We start from the raw sequence: 22,303 nt of genomic DNA on the forward strand, positions 1-22,303 counted from the left end.
AATCCACAATGTTTAGAATAAATCTAAGTATCATGATGTAGACACTGGAGTAAATTTCTCCATATAAATGACGTTCTACCAAAAGTCTATGATGAAGAGATAATTATGCTCTTTAAACATTATGTAATATTAAAATGACCATATATTTATAATAGTAAATGTGGGTTGAGTTGTGCACCTTTTAAAACTTTGGAAGACTTATATGTACAATATTTGCAACTCTATTTGAAAGAGAGAAAAGCTCATAATTGAGGGGAATAAAATCTCTGCAGCTTTAAATTCATTTCAATTTCCAGTTTAAGCCTGATCCATTTTTGCCAGCTGTTTGGCTTGTTATGTTAGTTCAGCAGGATACTTTAGATAAATGAGGTTGCAGTATAATTCTTGTTTATCTGATCGCACTGTAACGTTCCACTCTTCTGAACATAGCCCATATCTAACGTCTATCTGCCACTAATAACATACACACTGTACTGTCATCATCAGGGCAAGACAGACAAAAAGCATTCCTGCACTTCTCTCAACGAGCTGCTCTCTCTCTCTCTCTCTCTTTCTGTTTCTTGCTTCTCTCACTCTCGTGTTTCCCTCCTCTTTCCACTCTTCCATTCTTTAGGGAGTGTTTGCTCTTTCGTTCCCCCCTCCTTCCCTCCACCCCCATGGTGTTGAGAAAGTGTCAGACGACGATGCCAGACTCTCTCTCTTCTATGCATTTTGCAAAGAACACTGGCAGACTTTAAAACGAGCTTTAGGAAGTGGGTCTAATCCAAGGTGATTTATGTAAATGGGACATTCAGTGTGTGTGTGTGTGTGTGTGTACGTGTGTGTGCCACTATCATCATGCATGTGTGGCTTTACAGCGTGTTTGTAGTCACACAGTATGTTTGTGTGTGTGTGTGCTGCTTACATGTGTGTGAATGCTGCTTGGGTTTACTCCTGCATGTATTATTTGTGTGTGTTTTGTGTGTGTGTGTGTGTGTATGTGTGTAAAAACCTTAACAAAAGCATTGTTCATCGCTGTCTCTCGGGTGAGCTTGTCTCTTTCATCTGCCCGCCCACACACACACACACACACACACACACACACACACACACACACACACACACACACACACACACACACACACACACACACACACACACACACACACACACACACACACACACACACCACCGATGTTAAAACATTTATTAGCACACTGTGCTAACCCACATCAGAGGTTAGGTTAGCAGGCTCTGACTTCTCCATTGTGTCCTGTCAGCGGGTGACGACTAAATCAGTCACGGCAGACATTCAGCCTCACTGCAGCTTCTCTTGCAGCCAGTTTCATCAGAGGGAAAGCCAACACAACAACTGGATACAACTGACCTTGAATTTGAGGGGCTTCATATCTATAAACACACATGTATGGGTCCATCTTTATGGAAACTCCTGTCCTGCTTGTTTTCTGCAGCTCCAGACAGTTCAGACAGGTTTAAGACTCTTAAAACAGACTCAATCCTTCCCTACATCTGGCCCCGCTTAAATCCCCTGGCCAACTCCTACTATCGGATGGCAGAGCAACGTTTAGCTTAGTGAGAAGCAATCTCAAATCAAATTCTGCCCTCTTCCTTCCTGATATCTTCCATCAGTCTTATTTATTTTCTTTCTCCCCTTCTTGGTATTTCTCTTCATCTCCTCTGCCTATCCACCCCCTCCTCCATCTCCTTTGCTCTATAATACTCATACACAAAAATGCACCTTTTTTCTCTTTATGTTTCTCCTCCCTTTCTTTCCTTTCTCTTTGACAATGTCGTTCTGTTTTTTTTTTTTTTTTTACTTTTTTCTGCTCTCTTTGCCAATGCCCTTGTGCCCTCTCTCTCTCTCATATTTCTTTCATCTCTGTCTGTTTTGCTCGCACTCCTTTTCTTTTTCCATCTCTCTCTTCACTTCCCTTATTACTTCTTTTCTCTCTCTTCATTTTTTTTTATCTCTTCTTCCTTTCTCTAACCCCCCCTCCTCCTCCTCTCTCCCTTCCCTCTTTCTCAAGCAGTCTGTGACTGTAATGTTGCTGAAGAGAACACAGTGTGTCATCCTGAATCAGACAGATGAGCTGGGAGTGGAGTAAGAGGCTGAGAGCACTGCATTAATCCACACACACACACACACACACACACACACACACACACACACACACACACACACACACACACACACACACACACACACACACACACAGAGTCCATCTATGCCTGAGGGGCTGTACTGAACGAATGACACACACGCACACACACCGCAAAATACACACATGCTCACAATGTTCCAACAAATGACCACATGGCAGGCAGGAGACAAAACACTGAGACCACGATATAATCCCGATAAGGGCTTCAAGATTCAACATTCCCACAAAATAAACATAAAAATTGTCCACATTTTTAAGGAACTTGTTGTGTAATATTGAAATCAATCCTTTGTCAGTATTAATATATATATTAAGCAATTATATTTGAGAATTTTTGCTACTATAGTTAATTTATCTAGACTATTGACGTATTTCTTTAAGAAAGAGAAGAAAATGAGATTTTTTTTTTATGTTAAATCATAATATTAATGTGTTAGACTACCAATTTAGATTTGTATGCTGTTGGTACAATGACAACACCTTCTGCACGAGGCTCAAAGTAAAAAGTCTTTCAGGAAGGGGAAGTTATTAAGACAATTACTATGAACAGCAGGAAGCTTAACGTTATAGAGTCTGGTGGCTTAGCTCGGGTTAGTCTTCAAACCAAGGTTAGTCTGGTAGTCTTAACACTTTTTTTGATCAGATTTACACAGCGAACTGGTATGTGAATACCTCCAGGTGCTTATTACAGGTTGTGCAAACATCCAATATAAATAATAAGAGTAAACAAGCCTTTTACAATGGCATTTTTGTCCACTAGTGCTGTCACTTTTTCAAAAAAAATCTAGTTTGAGCGAATAAGTAACAAGTATCATTCAGTAATTTAAACACACCTCACGTAATCCTACAATACATTATAAAATGGATTTTGTTCATTTTATTTGCACAGTTTTGTGTCCTCACTTGAAAGACAAGCAAACAGGTCACACCTCTGAATCACAGCCACGGATGTACGACAGAGCCTCCATCTCTGATTTGTTCAGCAATTTGAGGGGTAAACTAAATCTGATTATCAGACTACTAACAGGTGACTTAAGGTTTATTTCTGTGGTAATGCTTCTGTCTGCAAACAGCCTTACCTTTATTCAAGTTTGGTGTTATGATTCTTCATTCACTGCTTTATAGTTTATACAGCAGCGACATTTAGATTTTGAATTTTGGTCAGATCCTTAAAAATTAGATATTTAATTTTTTTCCCCATGTTTGAACAGTAGTTTAAATTTTCAATAAAAATCATCTCACAGCACACAAATGCATCCATAACCAAAACAAAAAGAAAAAAAAATTTAATATCACATCTTTCATCTCTCCGTTTTTTTCTATTGTGAAATTTGATGCAACAATATTTTGTCTCTTGCCAACAGCATAGCCATTCATTAACACCGGACCCCTGCAGAGCCTCTATATCTCACTGTAACACACACACACACACAAACAAAGCAATGGAGAGGCCACCTAATGTGATTCCCTACTGCGAGCTGTCACCCTCCAGTAGACGTGTCTTCTTTATACTTTATATTAAAGGGGGCTGGGCAGTCCAATCCTCTGTAAGAGTTTTGTCTTGTGTTTGACAGTAGGAATGAGAAGAAGGCTGCAGAACAGTCTAGACACTGGAAAAAAAGAGGTTTCTGAAGAGATTTGATCCTAAAAAAAGAAAAAAAGCTGAAAAGCAATTGAACTATAACATACAGTTCACTGATTTTAAACCCGTCAGTCATTAGACGTTTCTACATTTTAGGCCACTACATGTATGCAGTAAGGGAAAGAAGAGAGAAATTGATAAGAATGTCTGTTTGGATTAAAATAGTGACTTTGCAGGGCTTTATGATGCAAGACAACTGTTTTATCTCCCCTTCTTTCACATTCCAGCGAGCCTCGTGCTTGTGTGTCTGCTCTTTGCGAGATTCAACCTCAAGCCAGCAAGGGTGAACGCAGCTCTCCAGACAGGAGTCTTGCTTGCACTTTGTGTACGCATGTGACCGACACGTCTACGCCCCCTGATTAGCCAGGGCTACAATGCAACCTTATTTAAAAATACACAGTGGAATTCCAGGAGAGCGGTGAAATCTGAGAACCATGAATTATAAATACAACAGCCGGAGAAAAGCAAAACACCCACAGACACTCAGTGTGTGTGACTTGATGTTTGTGGGTGTGTGTTTGCAGCTACCACTGAAGTTGCACGTTGCCAGTGTCTCTCTACATATACAAAGAGATGAGCCAGTCTGCTAGAGCAGCCAGCATAAAACATATACTCCATCCAAAAAGCTACAGAGAGTGGGTCTGCCAAACATACAAATACATTACAGTATATCCAAACCTGGCTGCGCCGTTTTACCGCAGCTACACTCCACAGACAGAAGCAATTTGAAAGGGTTATGGCATCATCATCTCTCCAAGCGTGAAGTGTAAAACTTAACCACTGCCAGCTATAGAATTTAAGTAGTAAATGTGAGGAAAAACAAACTTCCCGACTTTGAAAAGTTTCATGCCATAAGGAGGTAAAACTAACACCTTCTTTTAAAACTTGGTGGCTGGTGTAAAAGAGCTTTTCAGCAAATACAGTCTTGTTGCAATTATTGGCATATACTTTCACTTTTAGCATGTTAGAGTCGCATCCTCTCAAATGGCAAAATGTATTGCATACATTTTCAAAAAGTACTATTATCTCATTTAATGATTTCCAGCAGTCTGGAGACCATAAATATGGAAAAAAAAATGTAAGTGTGAAAACTGTATTTCCCAGACACTTAATAGAAAACTGAATAAAAGTATAAAAATGTAAATAAAATAAATACTACAAACAGTTTGTTTTAAATTGATATTTTAAAAAGTTTTTACATTTCTGGAATCATCTGTACTGCAACTATCTTGACATTTCTTGTCTTGGTGGTTCAGTTCCACTTTGAAACAGTTTACATTTCCTGCAGATACACTGGTTTATTCAGGATATATACAAGAATAATTAATGGCAAGCACATTATCATGAGAAAGGCTACCCAAACAAAAACAACTCAAACTTTCTCAACAGAAAATCCAAAGATGAAGATGTCATAGTGTTGAAGATGCTGTTTGATTGTGATATGATCACTAAAGATCACTGTGTGAAAACACCTGCATGATGACTGCAGTTTACCAAAGTAAAAAAATTCAAAGATTGCCACCTTACAGAAAAATGCATGTTTTCTCATTTGTCATGTCGTCTTGAGTGTTAAAATGTTTAAGTTCATGAAAAATGCCATATACGTCAGCCCTAGTATCACCCTGTATAACCATCTCCCTACTTTCCAACCCCTCACTCTTGTATTTAAAGAGCTTAAAACTGATGAATAGTAAAGGCAGGAGCAGTGCAGCGTAGTGAGCAGAGCCCCAGCCTGTGGAAACAGGCCTCAGTGTGGATGACAGGCCTAACGAGCTAAATATAGCCTTCTGGGTTATCTCCTCTGTGGGCGCAGCGAGTCCGTTGTTGCTTCACATTATTTACGTGTCTGTGCGTGCTCCCTCTCTCTCTCTTTCTATCTCTCTTTCTTTCATTTCACGCCCTCCCCCCCCCCCCCCCCCCCCACCACCACACACACACATCACTATCTCTTTCTCCTGCGCTCTGTGTTGCATATTCTCTTTTCTCTCTCTTTCTCTCTCTCCATTTCATCCCTTCACAGCATCTTTTTTTTTTTTTTTCACCCGCCATCTCTCCTCTCTGCAATTCTGTCCCCTGGTATCTCTCTTTCTCATTTCTTCTCTCTCATTCCTTTTCAGCATTTTTTTTTCTCTCTCTCACTCTCTTTCCCCTTTCTCTCTGTATCTCTCTCCTGCCTCTATCACTCTCTCCCTCTCCTCTTTTATTCTCTTTATCTCTGCCTCCCTTTGTATCTTCCCTCCCTCCCTCAGCAGCTCCCTGTTTTTTTTTCTGTCTGACACTCTCTGAGCCCTTTTTCTCTAAAGCTATCTTTCCCTTTGAGCCTCTCTTTCTCTCCCCTCCCTCTCATTTTCTCTCCCTCCCTCTCATTTCTGAACCATCCCTATGAAGTAGCATAGCACTGTGTTAGCCATCCACAACACCACAGTGAGTCCTGGTTCAAATAATATAGCCTGGAGTGCTGACCATGTGCCATGCTAACCTATATAGATATGTCATCTGCAGCCCTCTGACCTCCTGCTCTGCAGCCCCGTCACTGCCGTAGGGACCTGTTGAGGCCTAGTGTTAAACATATAGCAGAGGATACTCTTGTGCTCCCCCTACTTAGTTCACCAATGGTGCAACGGTCACAAAGGCCGTGACATTTAATATGTGCAAAGTTCGATCAAATGCCATCCTATGGCCCTGTCTTTGGAGAGACAGAGAGCTGCATCCATGCTGGCACGCCACCACTCCTATTGTATAAAACAGGGGGGTGAGGATTTGCGATGTTGAAGGTGGATGTTTGTCTGGGCGGTTTGTTCGACACAGCAATTCTGTGAAACCACAGCTAAAATGGGGAGTGCCTGAGATTAGGGAAGTGGGTGTTTTTGAAAAGTGTGTGGTTTTCAGAGGTTTTTCTTTGTGTGTGTTCTGCACTGTGTGATATTTATGTGCACATGTATCTTCTTGTATTTCTCCCCCTCCCTTTGAGAAACAGTTTGAGTTGTAGAACAGTGAGGATATTTTTATGAAATGAGGTTAGTCTGGCAAGTTCTTATGTTTTTAAAGGACCAGTTGAGGGTTTGTGTTTGGGTAGTTTAGGATACTTAACAAAACCTCAACAAGTTTTTGGCTGTGCACTTGAATGAATCTGTTGTTATTCAGTATGTGATTTATGTCAAGTTGTATCGTGTTTATGCAACTGCCAGAAAATGTAATAATTTCAAAATGTCATAAAAAGCTCCATGTATTGAGTTGAGAATGAAACAAATCCAGAAAATATGACAAACTGAATAAGGAGATTATGTTGTAACTCAAGCATAAGAATACAGAATAACTATTAATTTTAAAGCAGGAGTATGTAACTTGTGATGAACAGCAGCCACTGATAATTACTGGGAAATGGCACAGTTAGAAAAGATACATAAAATCAAAACAAAAAAAAAAACTGGCTTAATGATATCAGTTATATTAATATATCACCAAACATTTGGCAATATCTACCAAACATTTTCTAACATTAGCCTCTGGTCATACCAGACCAAGAATTGAGTTTTATTGCTTATGAATTCGGCTTTTCATTTGTAAGAGAAAAGATATGCAGTCTCTCTTTAACTGCTATTATTCATCAGAATAACTACTACAATCTTAGACAGTGCTATCATTAGCATCAGTTATTATTAAATACACAATATTCTATAGCAATATCCGACAATTTGTTTCATTACATGTATTCTATTTGGAGAAATACTGTTGTGACATTTTGACAGGATTTGATACTGTTTGGCATTTACATTATAAGCTATTGCAGGAATTAAAATAATGTTAAGTGCTTAGGAATCAATATGTTTAATGGAAGGTCTTTGTAAGGAAAGGAGGACAAGGATCTATATGTGTGAAAGTGTAGAATAAAAGAATGTGTTTTTGCTGTATCCACTGTGTGTGTGTGTGTGTGTGTGTGTGTGTGTGTGTGTGTGTGTGTGTTTATCTTCTGCCTGTCTGTCGGTGCACTTCTATATCTATTTGTCTGTCTGCCATTTACCCCGTCTGCCTGCTTGCTTTTCTCACACACTCAGTCTATTTGTCGGTCTATCTGCCTGTCTGCTTCTCTCTCTCTGTCTCTCTCTCTCATTTTCTGTCTATCCATCTTTGTGTCTATCTAGCTTACGGCCCTGATCCTGCCTGCTCTCCCAGGTTTATGAAATGCGAGCAGCTTAGCAGATGGTGCATATCGTATTCTGGTCGGCTCTGTGTGGGTTTTGTACCACAGACGAGGGCTTACGATACATGTGAGCCTTTAGTCGCACAAACACACCGACACAGAGGGAGCTCAGGCTGTTAGCGCATGAGAGAGAAAAAAAAAAAACAGAGAGGGGAAGAAGAGACAAAGAAAGAAACTGAGCAAGACAGAGGGTGTGATGGTTTGGAGGAAAAATGGGGAGAGATATGGAAAAGAGAAAAGAGAGAAAAGTACATTTTGGAGAGAGGTGTGAGAGAGCAAAAGAAATAGTGCACGAGAAACACAGAGAAAGAAAAACTAAAGTTAAGGTTTCTGTAACTACATTGTGGAAATTTAAAACTGTGTTCTACTATTACACAACATATAACATGTTTTTCAAAGTAATTAATTACCAGATATTAGAAATATGCATCTTGTCAAGGCATTAGAGGTCAGATTTTACCATTTCAATATGATTTGAATGTGTAAACTGTTTATTAGTTTTGGAAATGTATAATGGGTTTATTGCTTTATTATTTTTGCTACGTAAACAAGCTATTAATGTAAATGAAATGAGAATATAAATTGATACAGAGAGGAGACTGAAAGACAGAAAAAGTGTGAAGGAAAAAAAAAAGAAAACAGTGAAGCAGGCAGACAAACAGAGAATTAACTCCTGAATGACATAAACACTAAACAACATCGGTCCATCTAATCAAAGCACAGATACAACTCTCCTGATTATAATTCCTATATAGGAACCCATCAGACTCTTCTCAGAGTTTCTGAGTGGCCAAGTCAGACTGACAAATCACTGTTGAGCTCTGGTAAAGGTCTGATTGGACTCACCATGATGTAGTGCCTCTGCATCTCAGTCTTCTCACTGGCCAGCTTCTCACACTCCAGCTTCAGGCTGCACAAGGACGAAAAAAGGACACACACACACACACACACACATACACACACATACACAGATTAAATGGTTTGTTTGCATCCACTGAAATAAATTATAATATTCACAGGACTTAGGTATTACAGAGGTCAAACACAGTTTAAGGCCATGTAAGGATACGAAAAAACTATTTCTAGCCATACGGTCCGGCTACCTATTACTGCTAAAAGGGACACAGAAAAATATCACCTTCAGCAACAGCCAGTAGGGTGTGTCTTTCACACTATTGCAATTCATCACACTGGCTGTACAGTACAGTGTGTATGAGCGAGTCCGGTTGTGTACATCTGATGTTTTGGTGGGAGGCTCTCTGTAGCATTTTTAGTTGATCTTGCGTCAGGTCTGGGTTTGATTATTTTCAAATGCATAGTCACTGATGATGGCGTGTGATCTTGCCTGCACATAGTTTTGTTCTGGACTGTCTGAACTGTTTAGGTGTTGGGATGGAAAAGTCTTTCCGCTTTTACTATTTTTATCTGACCAATATTCAGACAAGCTGATGCTGAGCTTGATATTGACTAACAGATATGGCAGATAGTTTTTTTATAATGAGAAGATATAGTGTCATCCTGGTGGTTGGCTGCAATGTGTGGACTGTAATGGCACTAATCATGTAACCATTAATGGTGCACATGAAAGATATTTGTAGCTGTTTGCATCTTTGTGTTTATGTCGCTGAGATCCATTAGTCCAAAGCCTTGTAGTACAGTAATGTTGTTGTATCACAGCAGGCTGTTCAGCCTGCCCACTGAGGTGTGAGCAACAGACTGTATGTTTTAACCTATGATGGTTTATCTCTCTCAGCCAAGGTCACTTCTGATCAGCCATATGATAGTGTGACCATTAGTGACCTCCAGTTGTAAAACATAAAGAAGACCTGCATGCTACAGTATTACATTCAGTTTGATTTTAAGTATAATATCCACGACTCCAGTTATACTGTTCAAAAATGTGATGACAAGAGCATAGATAAAATATATTTGTTTTACTTTTTAACATCAAAAGGAGAAACTGGAAATACACTGCACTGAACATACATCTAATGTATTCTAAGTTATATGGTGCATATAGGTAAAAGACAATATGCCTTAATGATTTCCCTAATTTAATGTATACGTCTTACAAAGGAGGCAAAATATACAGTAGATTTACGAAAAGTTGATGCCTTACAGAAGTTTCAATCTTTGAGATGGTCGGTCTCTAATATTTTGCACATTCAGTATAGTAACAGACTTTAAAGGATGGCACTTGCGAGCTGTCATATTATCTTTATTTGTTTATGTATTCAACAATTCAACACCCACATCCACTGAACTAAATTATGAGTTGTGTCTATAATTATTACATTTAGCGTAGAGAATACATAAAAAGTGTGTAAAAGTATAATTCTTCATAACATTCATACCAAGTCTTCATTTTTAGAAAGAATGGTGATCACTGACAGTGTCTATACCTGATGGAGATGTGTATATGTGTATGCGTTCAAAATGCTTATACATGTCCATATGTGTGCGTATATGACTTCAGAGTATAAGGTTTACTGTGTGTGTACCTGTGATACTGCGCCTGGAGGAACTGGAATTCCTCCTTGATACGGTCCAGAGTTTCCAGGACTGTGAACTTGAAAGACTGGCCAGGCTGCAAGGGGACCTTCACAGGAAAAAGAGAGAGAGAGAGAGTGTGAGGGAGAGAAAGCAAGGATGAAAAACGTGTGAGCGTCTGAGGTGCATGTTTGTGTGTGTGTGTGTGTGTATGTGCAAGTTCAAGAAAAGGATTGTGTGCATTTATGGCATACTGTATATGTGTATGTGCATGTACTCCTGCATGCCCTATACCTTTTAGTGTGTGCTTGTGTGTGGGTATGAACATGTGGATGTGTGTGTGTGTCAGAGAGCGAGGCGAGAGGAGAAAAAAGCCAAGATGAAAGTGAGAGGGAAGGTCACTTCCCCTTCCCACACATCATAAAGCCTTGTCCTCTCTGTCTCTGTTCTCCTCCTCCTCTAATGACTCTGCCTCCTTCCCACCACTGCCCCCATCCTTTCTTCCTCTCCCTCTCCCTCTCTTCCACATTAGCATCCTCTCCACTCTGCCAGGTTGCTAATGTATTCCAGCCTACAAAGAGCTGAGAAGGGAGGAAACGTCAAATGAATAACTTATAGGGAATCACGGCACCGTCTCTCACCTGCTAAAAGCTAAAGAAGGCCCAACAAAATAAGCACCTCCCAGGGGTCCACCCCCCACCACCACCACCACCACAACCAGCACCAGCACCAGCCCTCCATGTCTGTCTAAAGCGCTTTCGACAGCCGCCCTCCTCCACCATAGTCGTCATGAGGTTTGAGAAACAAGGGCACTGTGGATGCTTTTTGATGCTGTAGTTGTTTATGTTTGGGAATGGGGTTTAGTTTGTAGTCAGGGAAATCTAGAGTAAGCAGAAGTGGTTGTGGGGTTTTTTGACATTGTGGATTGTCAGAGGAGATTTTCATGTAAAAAGATACCATCTTTTTTGCATTTTCTCTTTCTTTCTCCCAATACGGATTGGCTACAGTAAGTATTGATGCGGTGTGGGACCCTATTGGGACACTGTTGAGGAGGGCGCAGACTGCCAGGTGTCTCTACCACTCCTTATCAATCACATCGTATCACCTGCCAGTGAGCAGTCTCACCATGAACACTGAGGTTCACGCCATCCCGCCTAGATCCCACTTCCCTCTGCACAAGCTCCCTGACTGTGAGTTGACGGCACATAGACAAGGACACCGGCATCCCTGCCTGCAAACACTGCCCACTGTGTTTGACGGGGTGCCCAGCCCAGCTGGAACCACCACAGCTGGGGACTGAACACAAACCCCTATAGGGGTTTGTAGATATTGAATTTACTGTAATGTTAATACAAGTAAAAGCAAAAGAGCAAATTCACAAATTGAAGACGCTATTGTAAAACTGTGTTTGGCATTTTTGCTTGAAATTTGCTTAATATTACTGTGCTTCTCTAAATTAAGTTCCCTTTTACTTAAACTTAGCACCAACAAACAGTAAAGATGCAAAGTAGGACTGCAACTACTGATTATTTTCATTATCGATTATTTTCTAGATTAATTGATTAGTTGTTTGGGTCTATAAAATGTCAGAAAATGGTGCAAAACATTGATCACTGTTTACTAAAGCCCAAGGTGACATCCTCAAATGTCTTCTTTTGTCTCGACCACCAGTCCACAACCCAAAAATATTCAGTTTACTGTCATAGAGGACTAAAGAAACCTGAAAATATTCACATTTGAGAAGCTTGAAACAGAGAATTTTGACTTTTTTTCTTTTAAAAATTACCCAAACGATAAATCGATTATTGAAATAGTTGCAAATCATTGCAGCTCTAATGCTAAGTACACCTTTGATATGACTTCTAGGATCTAATTTGTTCAAATAAGGAAGGATGTGTTGACTGGAACTGATGCACTCAAGGATTTTACTATCATTATCCTTGTACATTAAATCACAAATTATATAGACTATGTCTCTTTACTTAGTAATTTAACTACCCAAGCCAACAATGAATCCACCCATCCGCCCATTTGTTCATCTGTTCACTTTTCCATCCATCCATCTACTCATCCATCCATCCAAACTGAGCGGTACAATGCAGTCGCTGCTTGTGCAGCTGGGTGGCTATCGGCCCGCAGCTACGGCTAAAAGATTGGCGGTTTCAGTGGCGGGGCTTCATTAGTCTAGACAAGCACAATTCAATTAGATTTCAATTAGTCCGACGGTGGAGGTCAGAGACGCGGTGGGTTCCCCAGTAATTAATCCGCAGAGCCGAGCTGAGCTGAGCTAAACTGAGCTGAGGCAGGCATTGTGGGGACATCTAGATGGCTGGATGGGCACAACACACACACAAACCCTCTGGGGGTGTGTGTGTGGGAGGGGTGGGGGGCGGGATGGATGGGGGGAGGTTGGGGGGGGTGTCTGCCAACAGACCCCCACTGACCTTGATTCACACCACACACACTCAGTGGGGGAGGGAGGAGGGGGGGAATAGATAGCGATCTGGCACACGCAGATACACACACAAACGCCCACGTAGCCATGAGCACACTGAAAAACACAAAAACAAACACACACACACACACACACACACAACTGCATGCAACCACACACAGGGCCTGCACTTGCAGAATCACACTCGGAGTACAACAAGCATACACACAACACACAAACCCAGAGTGGGAGGGAGAGTAGGGATGGAGGGATGGATTGACGTGAGGAAAAAAGGCAGAAGAGAGATAGATACTCATCTGACAGACAGAGGGATGGATGGATTGAGGAACGGAGGGAGTGATAGACTAGTCCTGACATTCTTACAGAGGAATGAAAGAACGAGCAGAGAGACGGATGATGAAAGAGCGGCGTGGCTGCTGACTGAGAGAGATAGCCAGCCATTCATCCGTCTGACACCCAGGGGATGGGAAGAAGACGAAGAGACGGAGACTGGAGAGAAGGAGGGAGAGACAGAGAGAGAGAGAGTCATGCCATCTTTGCTGTAGTCAACACAGCCTAGTCGCTCTACCCTGTGCACTGTCCATCGGTCTGTGGTAATGCTCCCACCATCTGCTACCATGAACACATGAACACACAGACACAAACTCATGCGGATGCACACAGACAAAGTGCTGCTGGCAGGTTACATCAGCAGCACTAAATCATATAACAAAGCCCATAGTCAGAGATCAGGATTATACAAGAGATCTGGGAGTGAAAACTCTTAGTGTCAACATGGCGTCCTCTGTAGTGCGCTGATGAGAGAGATTTGAATTTCTTTCATCTACTCCATTGGACAAAAAAACTCCAAAAATGTCTTACTTTTGATTTGCCAGTTGCACCTTTCTGAATGAGTTTCATGGACCAGAGAGCTATAAAACTTCTTATGAGCAGAGAGGAAATGAAAAATACAAAAAATATGTGAGTTATAAGGGCCTCAGGCGAGAGGAGAAGTATTCCCTGCCTGTGCTGAGCTGAGTTATGCCTGTCAGGATATAGAGAACAGTATGGAAAGCTGGAATCAAATTAGTTCATGCTTATTAGTAATAATAGGAGACTCAGGTAAGTGTAAAACTGAGGTAAGAGTAAAACTGAGCTTAAAGAGATCTAAGGGGATATATGTGCATCTTTCTGCAATGTTTACTAAGATGGAGGCATCAGCAAGTCATGCCGTATGTGCACCAGAATAAACATTTGTGGTTGGAGTGTGAGTGTGTGTGTGTTTGGTCTCTCCTGTACTGTGACAGATGGCAGCCCAGACTGTTAGGGGTCCAATAGCGCATCACGAAGGGCCAAAAAAACAGCCTATCGCCTCCTGTGTTTTCATGTGTGTATATTTGTATACGTGTGTGTGTGAGCGCTCTAGCAGCCAGCAGAGGGGACTCTGAAACCCAAAACTGATCCGGTTAATCTAGGAGGTGGATGTGTAGGAGGGGGGAGGAAGGGTCACTTGTGCGCAATCACACACACACACGAACACACGAACACACACACACACACACACATACACCATGCGGGACAGCAGTCAATCACAATTTGGACGAGCTGGCACGGGCAGGCAGAGAATTAGGAAGGATTATCTATGGAGGGGGAGGAGGAGAGTTAGGCAAGGGGAGGAGTGGTGGGTGAAGCCTGTTTCACTATATCACATAACAGGGCGGAGGTGGGACCCACTGGCCGTAACCATCATCTGTCTGTCAGGCTGTCATGAGTTTGATTGTATGACTTGATAAATTAACAGTGAATGTGATCACATGCAAGCATGTTTGATATGAATATCAGTTAGAGGATGACCACAACTATCATGACCAATAGCGTGAAGAACAGAAAATTTATTGTATAGAGATTATTTGAAATGATGTTTAATCTTATTTAAAAAGGTGCCATTTGGAGTTTTCTTGTAAACATTGTGTTTATCCTCGAGGTCTAACATACAGGTCCTCATAAAACATTTGTAAAGTCAATGTTCTAAATATTTCAAAACCTGCATTGTTTACATGCTAACAGTCTTCTTCTCTTCACTGCATTTGCGGGTGTATTGCTACTCTTCTTTGTGTGTTACTGCCACCAACCGTTGATCTACGAAATAGAGCAAAACCAACAGCAAGATGTGAATCACGCTGCCCGTGTGCTTACGCATGTGCATTCTTGTGCACGTGCATGGTACAACTTGTACAAAACATTGCTCCATAGCACTACTAGTGGTCAAACACTCCACAGAGTACCTTTAAGTCCATCATGCTTGCATTTTTTAAATTTTGTGTTGACTGAAAAACCCAGCATCACTAAAATCTTTAAATTCCTTTGTTCATCATCTGTGATGTGAAAGCATCATATTTTCCACACAGTCAAAGAAAAGTGTGCGTCCTGGTACATCACACTGGACAGCAGTAGTGAAGACTGTACCAGCGTTTGGTTAAAAAGTAGCTTATCCGATTTTGCTAACATTTAGCACCAGAGCTGAGAGCGTTGGACCAGAAAACAGAAAGAGTTGAGCTGTACTGCTTCACTCGGCCCACTGTTTCCCTCACCCTTCCCTATTTCTGTTATAGTTTGTTTTGTAGTTAGGGAAATTTGAGACATGAGTAAGTTCGTGAAGTTTATAGCCTGCCATACCGTTGTCCTGCAATGACGCAGCTAAAAAAATTGATTTGACTGACAAAATGAGATTGGATTTGGAGGCTTTTTAACCTTCATTGATTATTTGAATCATCAATGTTTAGGAGGGTAGCCCACACACAAATTGGAAATGCACCTTCTTCCTCACTTCAATTAGCATCTGCAAGTGATGTTGCCATAATATAGACTTCCATTACTTACTTTAAATCACGCTTCAACTTTTCCTCACAATCCGTCTGAATATTAGGCCAGCCTGGCTCTATCTGTCTCTCTGTCAGTCTCACTGACTGTCTGTCCTCCATCACATGGAACTTTTCTGTTCAAGGAGCTGCCTGTTTTTCCACCCATGGCAGCGGCTGCATGAGAGAGACAGCAACTGTGAAACAGATGCAGGTCTGGGAGTGATTGGGAAAGAAATGATTCTATCTGTCTGCTTGTCTTCTCTGTCTCTCTGTTTAGCCCCTGGCACACTCTACCAACACATAAGTATTCACACGGTATACGCAGGCATGCCTATGCATGGATGCATTCATTTGAGCAAAACACCCACAAACAAAACATTTTCTCTTTCTTGTGCCCTTTCTCCTGCTGCTCCATCTCATCCCCCCCACCCTTTTCTCTCCTTTCATTCTTTACTTCTCCTTCTTATCCCTTTTGTTCTTCCTTTTTGCAAGTATCTCTCTAAGACAAGCAGGGACACATTCAGATAGCACATGAAATAATAATCAGCCAGTGAAATATTTAGGAAAAAGGCACACGAATAGATGAGAAGTACCAAGTGTGGCAGAGGAGTGTCAGTGCCCCTTGTGAACATGTCTGTGTGTGTGTGTTTGTGTCTGCTGATGTGAGCAGCAACAGCTCATTGTTTTGGACTGAGTGTGAATAAAAGACTGAAGGGCTGCAGGGAAGAATGGTAATGTAACTTACATATCAGCCAGCTTTTCATGACGCCCTCATATTTTGCACTTTCTCTCTGTTTTGCTTGCACCTCCGCAGACCACTAAAAGGTCTTGTTAACTCAGAGAGAGCCACACTGCCAGCTACCCAATAATAGAAGCTCATTTCGAGTTAGTGGCCCTCTCATTGTGCTGAGAACCACTGAACATCTTTGCCACTCAGTCACTCTGCCAGCTTGCCAGTCAGTCATTCAGTGTTCAGGCATTCAGTCTGACAGTCAATTAACAAGCCAACACTCAGCCGGTCATTCAGCTAGCAAAGCAGCCAGTAAACCAAAAGAGTCAGACAATCAGCCAGACCACTGGTTAACCAGTCAACGAGTCAGTCAGTCAGAGAGCTAGTCAGTTGATGCTACAGCTCACCAGTCAGCCACTAAGCCAGCGGTGGATTACAAATCAGGGAAAGATTGGCAGCCAAAAGAGTCTCTGGACTCCATCCAAGTCTCACTCTGATTTCTTTCAATGACAAAGAGAAGAACACAGAACACAGGATTTGAGGATACAAAATGACCTGTTTTTTCTAATCAGAGAGCAGACTTAATCTGGGCGGCTGCTGATGTCTGACTAGAAGTTGTCAGTTGGTTGTATGACTTTTTTTGCTTGTTCTGTGGGTCGTCCAACTGCAGCTGTATTGTTGTTACTTGACTTTTTGCCATTTTGTGGGGTTGCCTTTGAAATGCTGAATGAAATTAAATGTAAATAAGATTAGGACAAAGGAAAGGAGGGAGAATGTCATCTGTAGGAGGTGACAGCAATCCGCTGTGCTGTTTACTTTACATGACTTTCATTACAGCACCAAATGTTGGGGGGAAAAGCAAACTGCCTGACACAGCTGTGTGCCAGAAAAAAAGATCCAGGTCCAGTGCATACAAAAGCAAACAGTGCACAGTTGCGTGTCCAAAAAAAACTCTATATACATCTGCACATACACGCACTAATAAGTAGTTGAGCATGCGCTGCCACTGTGGTGACAAAATTAAAACACTCACAAATTCCACCTCATACACATTCACACGCGAGCAAACACATCAAAATCCGACTGTTAGACACACACAAACACCCTCATAGAAGCTCTGCCCTCATTAACGGAGCATATGTGATTTCTGCGGCCACATATTTGGCATTAGTTTGTTTACTTGGCCATAAAAATAAAGTGTTACCCTACTCAGGGCTGGAGGAAAAGGAAACGCTCCCTATGCACGCACACATACAAATACACATGATTATACATGTCGGTTGAAACTAACAATTTATTAGTTTGTACCCCACACTTGCTTTTTCATTTCTCTGCCACCCAACACACTCCTACAACTTCTGATTGTACTTCAACAGTTGCTTTACTGTCATTTCATATATTTCCAAAGTAGAAAAGTGACTGAATGGTGTTGATGCATGATGTAATAATAATGATCAGAGCAGATTTTATTAGGTATCAACACTGTTACTTTTAACTCGCAAATGTTTCAATTCAGGGAAAACAATGGACACCTTCAGCAGCAAAACTACATCCAACTTTCCCTCTTTCTTTCTCTTCTTCAGGATCCCCTCTGCTGGCTGCCTCTTTCTTGTCTTTATCGTACACTGGCAGAATAAACTCTCCTTGATCTCCATCCTCTAGACTACAGCCACCACAACTCCCAGGGCTGCAGAAAATGTGTAATATACACACATACTGTACACACAGAACACACACACACAGCATACAGAGGGCGACAACTTTAACTGTACTCACACACAGCCAAACCTTTCTTGACTCTGGAGCTTTAAGTAAATAGATGGAGAGTAGAATAGAAACTTGCACGTGTGAGATATGTGCTTGTTTGTGAGCGTTTGCACTGACATGAATATATATGTAAAAATGATGTAATATACATGTGCGTGTGAGTCCTGTGCGCAAGCTAGAAATTATAGACATCTTTCTCAAGCATGAAAATACACAGTAAATCTTCTCTCTCTCTCTCTCTTTCTCTCTCTCTCTCTTTCTCTCTGGGGTGTGGCAGCCAATCAAAGGCTTGTACATTCACAGCAACAGTCGAGGTCGGACCAGGACATTATTTATTGTTATTGTTGTTGGCACAAAGTGCATACACACACACCTAAACCACCACCGTTCTCCTTTCTCCTTCCTCTCCTACAGCCAAATACACACACACTTAAACAACTGCACACACACATACACAAGCACATTTACAGGAACACAAGGAGAAATATAAACATGTACAAGGTACACACACACACACACCAAGACATACATGGACTTCAACATAAAGTCACTTAACACTTAAGAGCAAATACACACAAAGAACAAAACTGCATGAACACCTCACACAGAGGATGTACATGCACGCACACACACACTTACGTATAAATTAGTCAACAAACAAACAAAAGGTAACACACACTGTTAATACAAAAATGTATACACTCACAATGCACCAGAGAGACACTAATAATAATAATAAGAAGAAATCACACGCATGGCAAATACACACACATTAAACAAAAACACAAATGAACACACCTCACGCATATCCCCACGCACACACACACACACACATTCACACAGTTCTGATAACGCTTGCCACAAAAATCCAGTGGAACCAATTACAGCTCCACTCGCCTGACAAATCAGCCCTCGGTTTTTAACCCTTTCCTTCCAGTCAGTGGAAGAGAACAAAGTCTGACTTCTAGGATAAAAAATAATGCTGCTTGAGCGTCAGACGTACATTTAATCTGTTTATAATGAAGACACCTTCCTTATCACTTTCAAAGGGACATCAAGGGGGTTGAAGGCAAAAGCTCTGTCCTCTCTGACTGTCTGTCGCTGACAGGAAGTAAACCATGATGTTTGACTGACACCAGCAAGCATACATCAAGCTTACTGACTGAACGGAGTCGAGCGTGTTTACTGAGAAGTCACTGCAGTAACAGATGTGTAGTTGTGTGTTTACACAGTTCCATACTTGCAAGAGAATCATTGCAGATCTCCGAGATTTTACATGACTGCTGACCATTTTCACACAAATTATACATTTTTATGTTGATTTCCCATCTTTAGTATAGTCACTGGTTTCACTAGATTTCATGATGATTAGAAGATCAACTTCGCGGAATCTTCAAATTTGCTTATTAACATATTACAGTAAGAAACTTGTTACTGTTACTTTTTCATCAAAGTTTTATCGCCATGTAGTAATGCAGTTGTCAGGGGAAACTGCTGTATTTCAGAAAAATCTCACTCTGGTGCGATCAATGAATGATCTGAGACATGAGATCTGAAATTAAGCAGCCAAACATTAGCTTTTTGGGTGCAACACATGCAAAAATGGATCCTTTGCCCAAGTATAATGATGTATTCAGATCAGTAACATGTTAAGTTCAAAAGTCTATGGTGTTTGCCGCCTTTTCGTCATCCATGTTTGACTTATTTCATGCATTGCAAGAAAACAATAATGTTTCTCTTGTCTTTTACACAATGTCCATGCGTGCTTCTTCTTTGTCTTCTGGATTTATTTTCTGGCAACATACAGCCACTCATCAATTCTTTTTGGCAGCCAACTTTCTGGAAGGTTGACGCTTCCTTGAATGCACCAGCATGAGGACAGGGGTCCCTGCTTGCAACATCAATAATACCACGTGACAATTATGTCATGAAAATTAAAGTTAGGGTAGGTAATGCATTTTAGAAGCATTATTTGTTATATTTGTTGAAATTCGCTGTACATGCCGACAGCAATCAATTAATCAAATGCTCAGACAATAAAAAAAAAAAAAACCCAGTATCTGTGGCTGGTGCAGGCCTGTAATAAGTCCGTCCAATCATTTCATTCAGCCCGAATGAAATAATTGGACAGGCGACCTGCCTGTCAACCTACCTACCTGCTTATCTGCGCGTACTCAGCCTGTGCACGCAGGCCCCAGGCGAGCAGCAGGATACCGACGGATAGGAAGTGACGGGACTGCATGAATTGCAGAAGAGAAGAAAAAGACGGGAATATCAACAGAAAGCAGAATGAAAAGTAACATGCGATGATCAGACTATTGCCTGTAGCGCGGGGGAAACTGAACAGCGCATAATCGTGGAGACTTTCAGTGGAAGTGAACTTGGCTCCCAGAATTGAAAAGCAGTGATAAATTCTTATGCATCACTGCAGCTTCAGGTTAGATACTGAGCCGTCTCTGTGCCCTGGTGCTACTCATGGCTCTGGGACTCAGTTAGGAGCTGAAGGTCCGGCTCTCTCACAGACTGGTGACTGAGGAGGTTTTGGAGGCGGACAATGAAAGAGAGGCGATATCACTCGATTTCAAGCAGGGAGATCGGACACTAATTACTTTCGTGGTGGACTTCAAACAGTTGAGTGTCGGACCTGTGTACAGTTCACTGTTTACTAAAGGTTGTTGTGCCTTGAGAGGAAGTTGTGGGTGTGAGTGAGTGCAATAATAAGCTGTTAAACAGTTGTGTTGCGTGCGTATGAAGCATATGCATATGCCCGTGCTCGTCTGGTAGGAGGGGCTTAGGACAGAGAGCGGAGGGGGGAGAGCTACAGGAGGAGGGCGTTTTTTTGTTTGTTTGTTTTTTCCTTTTCCAGAACATTACCTACCCCAGATTTAAGGCAACAAATGGTTTAGTGTGCTTAAGAAAATTGGCAATAATGTTAAGTATACGTCGTTAGTAGCAAAGCATGCAAAACCGGTGTGGTCCTTTAATTATTATTTATTCCCAGGAACTAAATTTAAACCCAGCATGTCAATCAAAGTAAATAATCAAAGCTTCCAGCTCTGTTTGGAAAAGCAGAGAGGGAGAAAAATCAGGATAAATTACATATTTTACAAGTAACCTTGTTCTGAATTTATGGGGACAAACACACACTTGCAAGTGTATGTACATACACAAGCCCACACACAAACACACAGAGTCTGTAACCACAAACACAAAAGCATAAAAAAAGCAGGCAGACACACACATGCATGCGCACAGACGCATACACACAACTGTTCTTTGCACCCTCACACCTCTCCACAGATCACATTTCATAGCAACACCAGAAATAAAGTTCCACTGGCGGAGGGGGGGTGGGGGGGCTGCAGAGGAAGAGGGAAGAGAAACAGAAAAAAAGACAGAAGGAGAAAAACAGAGGAGAAACAGAAGGAGAGAGATAGAGGCTATCGATCGGTTGGAGTTGGCTCAATCTTGGATTGAACTTTATCACAAACGCAGAGCAGCGCAGCAGGAAACTCTCTGATACGCCTCTAAAGGAGAGAACAGAAGAATGTTCACACTCTATTCTTCTTTCGCATCTCTCATTCATTTTCATTTCTCTTTCCACCCCCGGCCGTGCCTTTTTAAAGAATTCTTTCTCTCTCCTTTTTTTCCCTTTCTTGGCTCTTACATCTTTCATTTTCTCCCTTTGTTTTTCACTTGTCTCTGTTTCTCTCAGCGTTTTCTCTCTCCCGTCTATTCCAGCGGCTGGCTTATTAGCATTCTCTCTGTACATATAATTGATTCCTCATGCCTTCCTCTTGTGAAAATGTCATTCATAATTCTGTGTGATAGCTAGCTGGCTGGCTGGCTGGCTGGCTGGCTGGCTGGCTGGCTAGTTGGCTGGCTGGCTGACTGAGTGGTTGGCTGGCTGGCTGACTGCAAAGCAAAGTGGCCACTGACCCATTTGTAGCAGATACAAAGAGACTGACAACCAAATCTGATTATAGTAACCGGACCGGGGGCCCCTGTGAAACGAA

General features: G+C 41.5%; 1 protein-coding gene across 6 annotated transcripts in view; it reads right to left on the bottom strand.

Annotated features, from left to right (window-relative positions):
• The window catches only part of tle2b (TLE family member 2, transcriptional corepressor b), an 87,830-nt gene that overhangs the window by 58,234 nt on the left and 7,293 nt on the right, over positions 1 to 22,303 (bottom strand). For all 6 annotated transcript variants that reach the window (XM_042416104.1, XM_042416103.1, XM_042416106.1 and 3 more), the window contains 2 exons: positions 10,507 to 10,604; positions 8,852 to 8,915 (listed from right to left, as the gene is read on the bottom strand). In XM_042416104.1, the coding sequence (XP_042272038.1) occupies positions 8,852 to 8,915; positions 10,507 to 10,604 (162 nt within the window). The remainder of the gene's footprint in view (positions 1 to 8,851; positions 8,916 to 10,506; positions 10,605 to 22,303) is intronic.

This window comes from Thunnus maccoyii, chromosome 7 (assembly GCF_910596095.1).
Source record: "Thunnus maccoyii chromosome 7, fThuMac1.1, whole genome shotgun sequence".
In the NCBI taxonomy this organism is placed as follows: domain Eukaryota; kingdom Metazoa; phylum Chordata; class Actinopteri; order Scombriformes; family Scombridae; genus Thunnus; species Thunnus maccoyii.